Source organism: Argopecten irradians, chromosome 13 (genome assembly GCF_041381155.1).
Source record: "Argopecten irradians isolate NY chromosome 13, Ai_NY, whole genome shotgun sequence".
Lineage (NCBI taxonomy): Eukaryota > Metazoa > Mollusca > Bivalvia > Pectinida > Pectinidae > Argopecten > Argopecten irradians.
This window is the reverse complement of record NC_091146.1, coordinates 53,667-67,639: the sequence shown is the minus strand read 5'-3', so window position 1 is coordinate 67,639 and position 13,973 is coordinate 53,667. Positions and strand designations below refer to the sequence as shown.

The 13,973-nt window shown below is 36.6% G+C and overlaps 1 protein-coding gene across 1 annotated transcript; it reads right to left on the bottom strand.

The window, feature by feature from the left end:
• Positions 1-151: 151 nt before the first annotated feature.
• Positions 152-4,749, bottom strand: LOC138306556 (uncharacterized). The gene is made up of 5 exons (XM_069247000.1): positions 4,074-4,749; positions 3,550-3,659; positions 1,494-1,628; positions 780-842; positions 152-169 (listed from the first exon to the last, which is right to left on the bottom strand). The coding sequence occupies exons 1-5, from the start codon at positions 4,675-4,677 to the stop codon at positions 152-154; spliced, it is 930 nt and encodes a 309-aa protein (XP_069103101.1). The 5' UTR covers positions 4,678-4,749.
• Positions 4,750-13,973: the final 9,224 nt, after the last annotated feature.

Here is a 13,973-nt window from a genome sequence, read left to right as displayed (position 1 = left end):
GTTGATGAAACAGCCAAATTCGTTTTATGTATGTATTTATCTATCATGTATGATAAAAAATGTACTGAAAATATTACCAAAATTATAGTAAAATTTAACCAATTCTTGTCGAATGACATTGTCACAATCATGCCTACAGGATACGAAATTGCTAAAAATCAACCCAGCCCTGTTAGAGAAAAATACATAGATATACATAATAATATGTTTGAAAATTAAGAAAAAAGAAATGATTTTAGGTGTGGGATCTAATCTAAATAGTTAGTGAGTTTCTATGACAGTGCAGAGGATAGATCTAGAGTGCTGCAAGTTGGAGAAGAACATATTAGAAATCATTAGTTGGATTTTATAGGTCATACACAATATGTCAATTACCATGCATTATGCTGACATAATGGAATTGGGATATGCAGAGGAGAAATGATATTTACAATCATGCAATGGATATTAGTGTAATATTGTACCAGACATCAAAGCAAAGCTGACACCAACACCAAGCCACACAAAATACTTATACTTACATACCAATAAAATCATTAATTTTTGAGCCTGAATGTGAAGAAAGCAGTTTTTGAAATTATTTCATATTCTTATAAAATGATGAAAAACCACAGTTTACCAATCAATAACAAAATAACTAAATTTTTTTTTAGAAATAATATGCAATGTTTTAAAGTTGATTTACACATGTCATCTTTGAAAATATTAAACCATATTTCATTAGTGTTCACTTAATGAATCAAATGTTGTGAATTTTTATACTCATATCATAAACATACTTGCGATAGGAACTCCACAAAGAAGTTGTCCTCCACGAGCAGAGTCATGAGGCTTGATACAGTCTTCAAGGGAGAGATGACAGGTTCATTCATATTTAAAAACCTTGTTCTGTGCCTCCCACAAACCCAATTGTTGCTATTGACAACCAGAGTAAGTTTCATCCCCTCGGTAGGCCCAGACCCACATACTGCAAATTGATATCAACCGGAATAAATTGTTAAACAAGAAATGTTTGTAAAACCATCATATGAAATGCAAGTAGAATTCTACAAGACGCTAACAGGAAATCATTTCATATGTTTCATTTCATTTATATTGAATACTATTGCCTTTATATAACCTGGTCATAGATCAAACAACTGCATTCCTTAATGTAATGTCTTGCAGAATGGAATGGGCTATTGCATGTCATTGTCTAGTGTTACAAATAGAGGATATTACATGAGTGGTTTTTAATAGAAATGATAACTGAATTTTTTCGATAAATTTTGTCTATATTTAAAAAAGACAGTGGAAATCTGATGTGGACTTTTCCATTTGCTGTCAGACAATCATGCAATAGTCATATAAAGATTATGGGCCTATGATTCATAATAGTGGTCATTACAATGTGTCTTAATACTTATGACATGGTCGTATAAAACATATAGAAGGGCCAGTTATACGATAAATAGCAAATTAAATGTAATATGATTTGTAGATTTTTACTTTACCTTGTGTTTGTCATTTGCAAGCCACTGTCCATTGATGTAATTTTGTAGCTTTGGTTGGGTTTTCCAAACCTGGCTTTCATGAAGACGTGTCAAATTTTGTTGAAATTCATCTTCAGTGAAAGACTCTGCAACAGCCTGCAAAATAGCAAGGTCATTCGTTTAAACAAACTTTGTAGTCCTTCATGCCGACACATGACTGGCCCAATATCAGGACTCTGAACCTCGTAGTTATTCACAAGCTCAAAAGATTTTAGCCATATTAAACATAGCTGCAATATTGTAGCTCAAAAGGCTTTTAGACAGAAAATGGTGTCGTCTTTAGAGCTACAATTGGTGCCTATTACTGCTAATGGAGCAAAGTAATGATTATACAAACCATTATAAAACTTGCATTTTATCATACTTTTTTGATATCGCTTACCTACTAGGGAATAAAACTGAACTATATAAAATATTCAAATTCTCATCGATCATTATTTTTTTTTATATAATACATGTGAAGGTCTTTCTGAAGGGAATTTATACGGCAAGTCCACTTCAAGCTGTCAATTTTATGTCTTTGTGAGCGGTACTGTATATATTCTAAGAATGGTAGTTATGTTTGTTTTAGACAAAAATAATATGTAAATGCATGTATTTCTACGCTTAAAATAATTGGAACCTACAAAAAATTATAGAAAATTGTGCCCGAGTGATTTTCGAAGGCAGTGCTCCACTACGGTCACATAGGGACCAATTCGTACCCGGCCGAAAGGTATAGTAGGCCGGTACGTATATTCGTTCTATAATAAACCATGTGAACTTGAATGGGGCAAGGTCATTCCGTTCAACAATTTTGGTAGCCCTTCATCCCAGCATGCTACAGGTCAAATATCAGTACCCTAGACCTTTCTGTTATTGAGAAGAAGTCTCTTATGCAAGGTGTAACGGTGCATGACGACTGACGATGTATGAGTGAAGATAGGTCATTCTGAAGTCACATATGTAGATTTTTGTCAAAAATTATAGTATGAGTACAATGAGGGGGAAATTTCATCATGACCAGCCCCAGGATCATGAAACAGTCTTAGACTTAAGATTTTGCTTAGCCAATCAAGAATGATGTAATCTTTCATATATTTTTACATATCATTATTGCTAAAATAAAGTTTGATGTGGTATAAAATGTACTTTTGATTATTTTATTTATGATAACATGAGGAACTATAATTACATTTGGAAAATATCTGCTGTTCCGGTAATTGTACCTGCTGACGTCAGCGATGTGACTAGTGGCAAATTTAAACGCATTATTAGCGACGTTTCTTCAAAAAAATAGTTGAATGTAAATATAAGCAATAAACAGTTGCTAACGGGCGACATTCAATTTATCTGTCACCCAAATTGTATTCATATTGACTATATACTACCATTTGGTAACTGTTCTTCGGAACACTTCTCGAGTTTACCCACAAGCACAACATTACATAATTTGCATAATGTAGTCACGATATGTAAAGTCGAGAAACGTTCCGAGAGAAAAATGAACATGGCGGTGACGGTTAAAGTAAGTGAGCTACACGATGTTTAAATGCAGTTTCTACAAAGTACGGGTCATGCCATCTCCAAAGGAGATTGTGGATGAACACAGTTATGGGTACTGTTTACCACCACAAGCGTAGATTTTGTGATTTTGGCTTGGTTTTTGAGGTGCCCAATAGAGCCGAGACAACATTTCGACCGGACAGGGAATTGTCTACCTAGCATATTTTTCGTAAATTTCCCAATTCATCAAGCCATAACTTCGTCAATACTTGGCCAATTTTGTTCATCAAGCACTCAATGGAAAGATAAATTATTTCCCTTTAAGGTAAGATATCCGTCAATTGTTGTATAGAACCCATTTATTAAAATAATCACGGTTTTAAAAAAAATAGGTCTGTTTTTCTCGACCGCCGAGTTCATACCCTTGATACTATAATATATATATGTATACTCTTGGTTAAAAATTATCGTGCCAGGTCCCTGTGCTTAAGATTGTTTCATGATCTTGGAGCCTGATGACCTAAAAACTTACGTTTAGAAGATTGGATGTCTGCTCCTGGCTAGTAACACCATGCTTTGATGCAATCAACCACCTGTGCCAAGCTTGTTTCCGATGGAAGTCACATATGTAGATTTTCGACTCTGCAAATTTATAGTACAATGAATGGGAAATATCAGATACATTTCAGGTATACACGTATCAGGTACATGTATGATTTCAGCAATTCACTAATTCAGCTATATTGTACAGTTAAAGAATGGGTGTGAGGGATATAGCAAGTATATATATATTTGTATGGTCAATGTACATAGCCTTTATTAAAACACACATTTGGAATAAAAACAAATTCAACATCAACTGCTTTGCAGATAATTCAATTTGTTTCAAGAGCAACTCAATTCATCACCCCATGAAATCGACCAAAGCAAGATTCAATTCCTATATTTCAATTCAATACTAGCGCATTATGAAGATTGTCTGCAAAGCTCTGGCATCTATATAGACCCTAGATGCCATAGGAAGATAGTTTAATGCTTAAATAAGATATCACTTACCAGGGAACACACTGTGAATAGCATTGGCTTCTACCTCTGAGGAGTCTATCATAAATCCTTTACAGGTCCATGCTGAGTTGTTATCTTTGATGACTTGCAAAGCTTCAGCAACAGAGCTGGAGTCCTCCCTCTCGGTGATAAAAGCTCCCACAACACAAAACCCACCATTGGTCTGCACACAAAGGAAAAACAATGGCAAAGCATACTTAGTTGTTCTGTATGTGGCATCCAGATACACCAGCTCGTTTCCATATCTAGCAAGTAAATTTCTCTGCCATTTAGACTGGTAAATAACCAGGAGAGACTCTTCCTCATTGACCATAAGGCAACCATCATCCTCTTCAGAGTCGTCATCTATGACAGGGCGCTTTACAATGGAGGATTTACGAAAAGTCCACGTGTCATCAGGGTGGTCTTCTTGCCAGACATGTATTTTCTCCGCCAAGTCCTCCTGGTCTATCAGACTGTGTAGTGTTTTACGCCTCTGACGGTACATTATCTTCCTCAGATCCTCCCTGCTTGGATAAAACCTTCGGTTGATGGCTCTGGGCATCTCCCGCTCCCTGAACAGATCTTTGATGAATATCTTCAGATGTCGGTGCATTTCTTTTGGGCTATAAACACCCTCATTGACAAGCGTCCGGATTTTCCTGAGAACTCGTTCATCAATAGGAGACTTCAGATCAGCAGCCTGCAATACAGTGTATATCAGAGATAAAAAAAGCAATATGATGGGACAGATAAATATATTTGGTGATTTTACATTTACTGTACTATAGCATTTAGAGTAGTTTTTTAAAATGACAGAACCAGAATACATGTACATAGTGTAGAGTGTCTATCTGGTTTTATATGTTGTGGTTTAGTGATTGACAACAGATAGGACCAGAATACAAGGTGTAGAGTGTATATCTGGTTGTATCTGTTGTGGTTTAGTAAATGACAACAGATAGGACCAGAATACAAGGTGTTGGGTTGTATATCTGGTTGTATCTGTTGTGGTTTAGTAAATGACAACAGATAGGACCAGAATACAAGGTGTAGAGTGTATATCTGGTTGTATCTGTTGTGGTTTAGTATATGACAACAGATAGGACCAGAATACAAGGTGTTGGGTGTATATCTGGTTGTATCTGTTGTGGTTTAGTAAATGACAACAGATAGGACCAGAATACAAGGTGTAGAGTGTATATCTGGTTGTATCTGTTGTGGTTTAGTAAATGACAACAGATAGGACCAGAATACAAGGTGTTGGGTGTATATCTGGTTGTATCTGTTGTGGTTTAGTAAATGACAACAGATAGGACCAGAATACAAGGTGTTGGGTGTATATCTGGTTGTATCTGTTGTGGTTTAGTAAATGACAACAGATAAGACCAGAATACAAGGTGTAGAGTGTAAATCTGGTTGTATCTGTTGTGGTTTAGTAAATGACAACAGATAAGACCAGAATACAAGGTGTTGAGTGTATATCTGGTTGTATCTGTTGTGGTTTAGTAAATGACAACAGATAGGACCAGAATACAAGGTGTTGGGTGTATATCTGGTTGTATCTGTTGTGGTTTAGTAAATGACAACAGATAGGACCAGAATACAAGGTGTAGAGTGTATATCTGGTTGTATCTGTTGTGGTTTAGTAAATGACAACAGATAGGACCAGAATACAAGGTGTAGAGTGTATATCTGGTTGTATCTGTTGTGGTTTAGTAAATGACAACAGATAGGACCAGAATACAAGGTGTTGTTGAGTGTATATATCTGGTTGTATCTGTTGTGGTTTAGTAAATGACAACAGATAGGACCAGAATACAAGGTGTAGAGTGTATATCTGGTTGTATCTGTTGTGGTTTAGTAAATGACAACAGATAAGACCAGAATACAAGGTGTAGAGTGTATATCTGGTTGTATCTGTTGTGGTTTAGTAAATGACAACAGATAGGACCAGAATACAAGGTGTAGGGTGTATATCTGGTTGTATCTGTTGTGGTTTAGTAAATGACAACAGATAGGACCAGAATACAAGGTTGTGGTGTATATCTGGTTGTATCTGTTGTGGTTTAGTAAATGACAACAGATAGGACCAGAATACAAGGTGTAGAGTGTATATCTGGTTGTATCTGTTGTGGTTTAGTAAATGACAACAGATAGGACCAGAATACAAGGTGTAGAGTGTATATCTGGTTGTATCGTTGTGGTTTAGTAAATGACAACAGATAGGACCAGAATACAAGGTGTAGAGTGTATATCTGGTTGTATCTGTTGTGGTTTAGTAAACGACAACAGATAGGACCAGAATACAAGGTGTAGAGTGTATATCTGGTTGTATCTGTTGTGGTTTAGTAAACGACAACAGATAGGACCAGAATACAAGGTGTAGGGTGTATATCTGGTTGTATCTGTTGTGGTTTAGTAAATGACAACAGATAGGACCAGAATACAAGGTGTAGAGTGTATATCTGGTTGTATCTGTTGTGGTTTAGTAAATGACAACAGATAGGACCAGAATACAAGGTGTTGGGTGTATATCTGGTTGTATCTGTTGTGGTTTAGTAAATGACAACAGATAGGACCAGAATACAAGGTGTTGGGTGTATATCTGGTTGTATCTGTTGTGGTTTAGTAAATGACAACAGATAGGACCAGAATACAAGGTGTAGAGTGTATATCTGGTTGTATCTGTTGTGTTTAGTAAATGACAACAGATAGGACCAGAATACAAGGTGTAGAGTGTATATCTGGTTGTATCTGTTGTGGTTTAGTAAATGACAACAGATAGGACCAGAATACAAGGTGTAGTGAGATGTATATCTGGTTGTATCTGTTGTGGTTTAGTAAATGACAACAGATAGGACCAGAATACAAGGTGTAGAGTGTATATCTGGTTGTATCTGTTGTGGTTTAGTAAATGACAACAGATAGGACCAGAATACAAGGTGTAGAGTGTATATCTGGTTGTATCTGTTGTGGTTTAGTAAATGACAACAGATAGGACCAGAATACAAGGTGTGAGTTATATCTGGTTGTATCTGTTGTGGTTTAGTAAATGACAACAGATAGGACCAGAATACAAGGTGTAGAGTGTATATCTGGTTGTATCTGTTGTGGTTTAGTAAATGACAACAGATAGGACCAGAATACAAGGTGTTGGGTGTATATCTGGTTGTATCTGTTGTGGTTTAGTAAATGACAACAGATAGGACCCGAATACAAGGTGTAGAGTGTATATCTGGTTGTATCTGTTGTGGTTTAGTAAATGACAACAGATAGGACCAGAATACAAGGTGTTGGGTGTATATCTGGTTGTATCTGTTGTGGTTTAGTAAATGACAACAGATAGGACCAGAATACAAGGTGTAGAGTGTATATCTGGTTGTATCTGTTGTGGTTTAGTAAATGACAACAGATAGACCAGAATACAAGGTGTAGAGTGTATATCTGGTTGTATCTGTTGTGGTTTAGTAAATGACAACAGATAGGACCAGAATACAAGGTGTAGAGTGTATATCTGGTTGTATCTGTTGTGGTTTAGTAAATGACAACAGATAGGACCAGAATACAAGGTGTAGAGTGTATATCTGGTTGTATCTGTTGTGTGTTTAGTAAATGACAACAGATAGGACCAGAATACAAGGTGTAGAGTGTATATCTGGTTGTATCTGTTGTGGTTTAGTAAATGACAACAGATAGGACCAGAATACAAGGTGTAGAGTGTATATCTGGTTGTATCTGTTGTGGTTTAGTAAATGACAACAGATAGGACCAGAATACAAGGTGTAGAGTGTATATCTGGTTGTATCTGTTGTGGTTTAGTAAATGACAACAGATAGGACCAGAATACAAGGTGTAGAGTGTATATCTGGTTGTATCTGTTGTGGTTTAGTAAATGACAACAGATAGGACCAGAATACAAGGTGTAGAGTGTATATCTGGTTGTATCTGTTGTGGTTTAGTAAATGACAACAGATAGGACCAGAATACAAGGTGTAGAGTGTATATCTGGTTGTATCTGTTGTGGTTTAGTAAATGACAACAGATAGGACCAGAATACAAGGTGTAGAGTGTATATCTGGTTGTATCTGTTGTGGTTTAGTAAATGACAACAGATAGGACCAGAATACAAGGTGTAGAGTGTATATCTGGTTGTATCTGTTGTGGTTTAGTAAATGACAACAGATAGGACCAGAATACAAGGTGTAGAGTGTATATCTGGTTGTATCTGTTGTGGTTTAGTAAATGACAACAGATAGGACCAGAATACAAGGTGTAGAGTGTATATCTGGTTGTATCTGTTGTGGTTTAGTAAATGACAACAGATAGGACCAGAATACAAGGTGTTGGGTGTATATCTGGTTGTATCTGTTGTGGTTTAGTAAATGAAAATGCTCACAACTGATAAGACCAGAATACAAGGTGTTGAGTGTATATCTGGTTGTATCTGTTGTGGTTTAGTAAATGACAACAGATAGGACCAGAATACAAGGTGTAGAGTGTATATCTGGTTGTATATGTTGTGGTTTAGTAAATGACAACAGATAGGACCAGAATACAAGGTGTTGGGTGTATATCTGGTTGTATCTGTTGTGGTTTAGTAAATGACAACAGATAGGACCAGAATACAAGGTGTAGAGTGTATATCTGGTTGTATCTGTTGTGGTTTAGTAAATGACAACAGATAGGACCAGAATACAAGGTGTTGGGTGTATATCTGGTTGTATCTGTTGTGGTTTAGTAAATGACAACAGATAGGACCAGAATACAAGGTGTAGAGTGTATATCTGGTTGTATCTGTTGTGGTTTAGTAAATGACAACAGATAAGACCAGAATACAAGGTGTAGAGTGTATATCTGGTTGTATCTGTTGTGGTTTAGTAAATGACAAACAGATAGGACCAGAATACAAGGTGTGAGTGTATATCTGGTTGTATCTGTTGTGGTTTAGTAAATGACAACAGATAGGACCAGAATACAAGGTGTAGAGTGTATATCTGGTTGTATCTGTTGTGGTTTAGTAAATGACAACAGATAGGACCAGAATACAAGGTGTAGAGTGTATATCTGGTTGTATCTGTTGTGGTTTAGTAAATGACAACAGATAGGACCAGAATACAAGGTGTAGAGGGTATATCTGGTTGTATCTGTTGTGGTTTAGTAATTGACAACAGATAGGACCAGAATACAAGGTTTAGAGTGTATATCTGGTTGTATCTGTTGTGGTTTAGTAAATGACAACAGATAGGACCAGAATACAAGGTGTAGAGTGTATATCTGGTTGTATCTGTTGGGTTTAGTAAATGACAACAGATAGGACCAGAATACAAGGTGTAGAGTGTATATCTGGTTGTATCTGTTGTGGTTTAGTAAATGACAACAGATAGGACCAGAATACAAGGTGTAGAGTGTATATCTGGTTGTATCTGTTGTGGTTTAGTAAATGACAACAGATAGGACCAGAATACAAGGTGTAGGTGTATATCTGGTTGTATCTGTTGTGGTTTAGTAAATGACAACAGATAGCCAGAATACAAGGTGTAAGTGTATATCTGGTTGTATCTGTTGTGGTTTAGTAAATGACAACAGATAGGACCAGAATACAAGGTGTTGGGTGTATATCTGGTTGTATCTGTTGTGGTTTAGTAAATGACAACAGATAGGACCAGAATACAAGGTGTAGAGTATATCTGGTTGTATCTGTTGTGGTTTAGTAAATGACAACAGATAGGACCAGAATACAAGGTGTAGAGTGTATATCTGGTTGTATCTGTTGTGGTTTAGTAAATGACAACAGAATAGGACCAGAATACAAGGTGTAGGGTGTATTTGTTTTGTTGTGTTAGTAAAGACACAGATAGGACAGAATACAAGTGTGGTGTATATCTGGTTGTATCTGTTGTAGTAAATGACAACAGATAGGACCAGAATACAAGGTGTAGAGTATATCTGGTGTGTATCTGTTGTGGTTTAGTAAATGACAACAGATAGGACCAGAATACAAGGTGTAGAGTGTATATCTGGTTGTATCTGTTGTGGTTTAGTAAATGACAACAGATAGGACCAGAATACAAGGTGTAGAGTGTGTTATATTGGTTGTATCTGTTGTGTTGTAAAATGACAACAGATAGGACCAGAATACAAGGTGTAGAGTGTATATCTGGTTGTATCTGTTGTGGTTTAGTAAATGACAACAGATAGGACCAGAATACAAGGTGTAGAGTGTATATCTGGTTGTATCTGTTGTGGTTTAGTAAATGACAACAGATAGGACCAGAATACAAGGTGTAGAGTGTATATCTGGTTGTATCTGTTGTGGTTTAGTAAATGACAACAAGACCAGAATACAAGGTGGGTATATTGTTGTATCTGTTGTGGTTAGTAAAACAACAGATAGGACCAGAATACAAGGTGTAGAGTGTATATCTGGTTGTATCTGTTGTGGTTTAGTAAATGACAACAGATAGGACCAGAATACAAGGTGTAGAGTGTATATCTGGTTGTATCTGTTGTGGTTTAGTAAATGACAACAGATAGGACCAGAATACAAGGTGTGGTGTATATCTGGTTGTATCTGTTGTGGTTTAGTAAATGACAACAGATAGGACCAGAATACAAGGTGTAGAGTGTATATCTGGTTGTATCTGTTGTGGTTTAGTAAATGACAACAGATAGGACCAGAATACAAGGTGTAGAGTGTATATCTGGTTGTATCTGTTGTGGTTTAGTAAATGACAACAGAGATAGGACCAGAATACAAGGTGTAGAGTGTATATCTGGTTGTATCTGTTGTGGTTTAGTAAATGACAACAGATAGGACCAGAATACAAGGTGTAGAGTGTATATCTGGTTGTATCTGTTGTGGTTTAGTAAATGACAACAGATAGGACCAGAATACAAGGTGTAGAGAGTATATCTGGTTGTATCTGTTGTTGTTTAGTAAATGACAACAGATAGGACCAGAATACAAGGTGTAGAGTGTATATCTGGTTGTATCTGTTGTGGTTTAGTAAATGACAACAGATAGGACCAGAATACAAGGTGTAGAGTGTATATCTGGTTGTATCTGTTGTGGTTTAGTAAATGACAACAGATAGGACCAGAATACAAGGTGTAGAGTGTATATCTGGTTGTATCTGTTGTGGTTTAGTAAATGACAACAGATAGGACCAGAATACAAGGTGTAGAGTGTATATCTGGTTGTATCTGTTGTGGTTTAGTAAATGACAACAGATAGGACCAGAATACAAGGTGTGGTGTATATCTGGTTGTATCTGTTGTGGTTTAGTAAATGACAACAGATAGGACCAGAATACAAGGTGTAGAGTGTATATATCTGGTTGTATCTGTTGTGGTTTAGTAAATGACAACAGATAGGACCAGAATACAAGGTGTAGAGTGTATATCTGGTTGTATCTGTTGTGGTTTAGTAAATGACAACAGATAGGACCAGAATACAAGGTGTTGGGTGTATATCTGGTTGTATCTGTTGTGGTTTAGTAAATGACAACAGATAGGACCAGAATACAAGGTGTAGAGTGTATATCTGGTTGTATCTGTTGTGGTTTAGTAAATGACAACAGATAGGACCAGAATACAAGGTGTAGAGTGTATATATCTGGTTGTATCTGTTGTGGTTTAGTAAATGACAACAGATAGGACCAGAATACAAGGTGTAGAGTGTATATCTGGTTGTATCTGTTGTGGTTTAGTAAATGACAACAGATAGGACCAGAATACAAGGTGTAGAGTGTATATCTGGTTGTATCTGTTGTGGTTTAGTAAATGACAACAGATAGGACCAGAATACAAGGTGTAGAGTGTATATCTGGTTGTATCTGTTGTGGTTTAGTAAATGACAACAGATAGGACCAGAATACAAGGTGTAGAGTGTATATCTGGTTGTATCTGTTGTGGTTTAGTAAATGACAACAGATAGGACCAGAATACAAGGTGTAGAGGTATATATCTGGTTGTATCTGTTGTGGTTTAGTAAATGACAACAGATAGGACCAGAATACAAGGTGTGGAGTGTATATCTGGTTGTATCTGTTGTTATCTGTTTTGTGTTTAGTAAATGACAACAGATAGGACCAGAATACAAGGTGTGAGTGTATATCTGGTTGTATCTGTTGTGGTTTAGTAAATGACAACAGATAGGACCAGAATACAAGGTGTAGGTTATTGGTTGTATCTGTTGTGGTTTAGTAAATGACAACAGATAGGACCAGAATACAAGGTGTAGAGTGTATATCTGGTTGTATCTGTTGTGGTTTAGTAAATGACAACAGATAGGACCAGAATACAAGGTGTAGAGTGTATATCTGGTTGTATCTGTTGTGGTTTAGTAAATGACAACAGATAGGACCAGAATACAAGGTGTTGGGTGTATATCTGGTTGTATCTGTTGTGGTTTAGTAAATGACAACAGATAGGACCAGAATACAAGGTGTGAGTGTATATCTGGTTGTATCTGTTGTGGTTTAGTAATGACAACAGATAGGACCAGAATACAAGGTGTAGAGTGTATATATCTGGTTGTATCTGTTGTGGTTTAGTAAATGACAACAGATAGGACCAGAATACAAGGTGTAGAGTGTATATCTGGTTGTATCTGTTGTGGTTTAGTAAATGACAACAGATAGGACCAGAATACAAGGTGTAGAGTGTATATCTGGTTGTATCTGTTGTGGTTTAGTAAATGACAACAGATAGGACCAGAATACAAGGTGTAGAGTGTATATCTGGTTGTATCTGTTGTGGTTTAGTAAATGACAACAGATAGGACCAGAATACAAGGTGTAGAGTGTATATCTGGTTGTATCTGTTGTGGTTTAGTAAATGACAACAGATAGGACCAGAATACAAGGTGTAGAGTGTATATCTGGTTGTATCTGTTGTGGTTTAGTAAATGACAACAGATAGGACCAGAATACAAGGTGTAGAGTGTATATCTGGTTGTATCGTTGTGGTTTAGTAAATGACAACAGATAGGACCAGAATACAAGGTGTAGAGTGTATATCTGGTTGTATCTGTTGTGGTTTAGTAAATGACAACAGATAGGACCAGAATACAAGGTGTAGAGTGTATATCTGGTTGTATCTGTTGAGGTTTAGTAAATGACAACAGATAGGACCAGAATACAAGGTGTAGAGTGTATATCTGGTTGTATCTGTTGTGGTTTAGTAAATGACAACAGATAGGACCAGAATACAAGGTGTAGATTGTATATCTGGTTGTATCTGTTGTGGTTTAGTAAATGACAACAGATAGGACCAGAATACAAGGTGTAGAGTTATATCTGGTTGTATCTGTTGTGGTTTAGTAAATGACAACAGATAGGACCAGAATACAAGGTGTAGAGTGTATATCTGGTTGTATCTGTTGTGGTTTAGTAAATGACAACAGATAGGACCAGAATACAAGGTGTAGAGTGTATATCTGGTTGTATCTGTTGTGGTTTAGTAAATGACAACAGATAGGACCAGAATACAAGGTGTAGAGTGTATATCTGGTTGTATCTGTTGTGGTTTAGTAAATGACAACAGATAGGACCAGAATACAAGGTGTAGAGTGTATATCTGGTTGTATCTGTTGTGGTTTAGTAAATGACAACAGATAGGACCAGAATACAAGGTGTAGAGTGTATATCTGGTTGTATCTGTTGTGGTTTAGTAAATGACAACAGATAGGACCAGAATACAAGGTGTAGAGTGTATATCTGGTTGTATCTGTTGTGGTTTAGTAAATGACAACAGATAGGACCAGAATACAAGGTGTAGAGTGTATATCTGGTTGTATCTGTTGTGGTTTAGTAAATGACAACAGATAGGACCAGAATACAAGGTGTAGAGTGTATATCTGGTTGTATCTGTTGTGGTTTAGTAGTAAATGACAACAGATAGGACCAG

What these genes read in the sequence shown, in the direction of transcription:
- LOC138306556 (XM_069247000.1), bottom strand. Translation starts at nt 4,677, where the DNA reads ATGCACCGACATCTGAAGATATTCATCAAAGATCTGTTCAGGGAGCGG. An exon ending in AGACATCCAATCTTCTAAAC is followed by an intron (nt 1,629 to 3,549) that starts GTAAGTTTTTAG and finishes GCTATTTTGCAG; the next exon opens with GCTGTTGCAGAGTCTTTCAC. An exon ending in TTGCAAATGACAAACACAAG is followed by an intron (nt 843 to 1,493) that starts GTAAAGTAAAAA and finishes TCTCCCTTGAAG; the next exon opens with ACTGTATCAAGCCTCATGAC.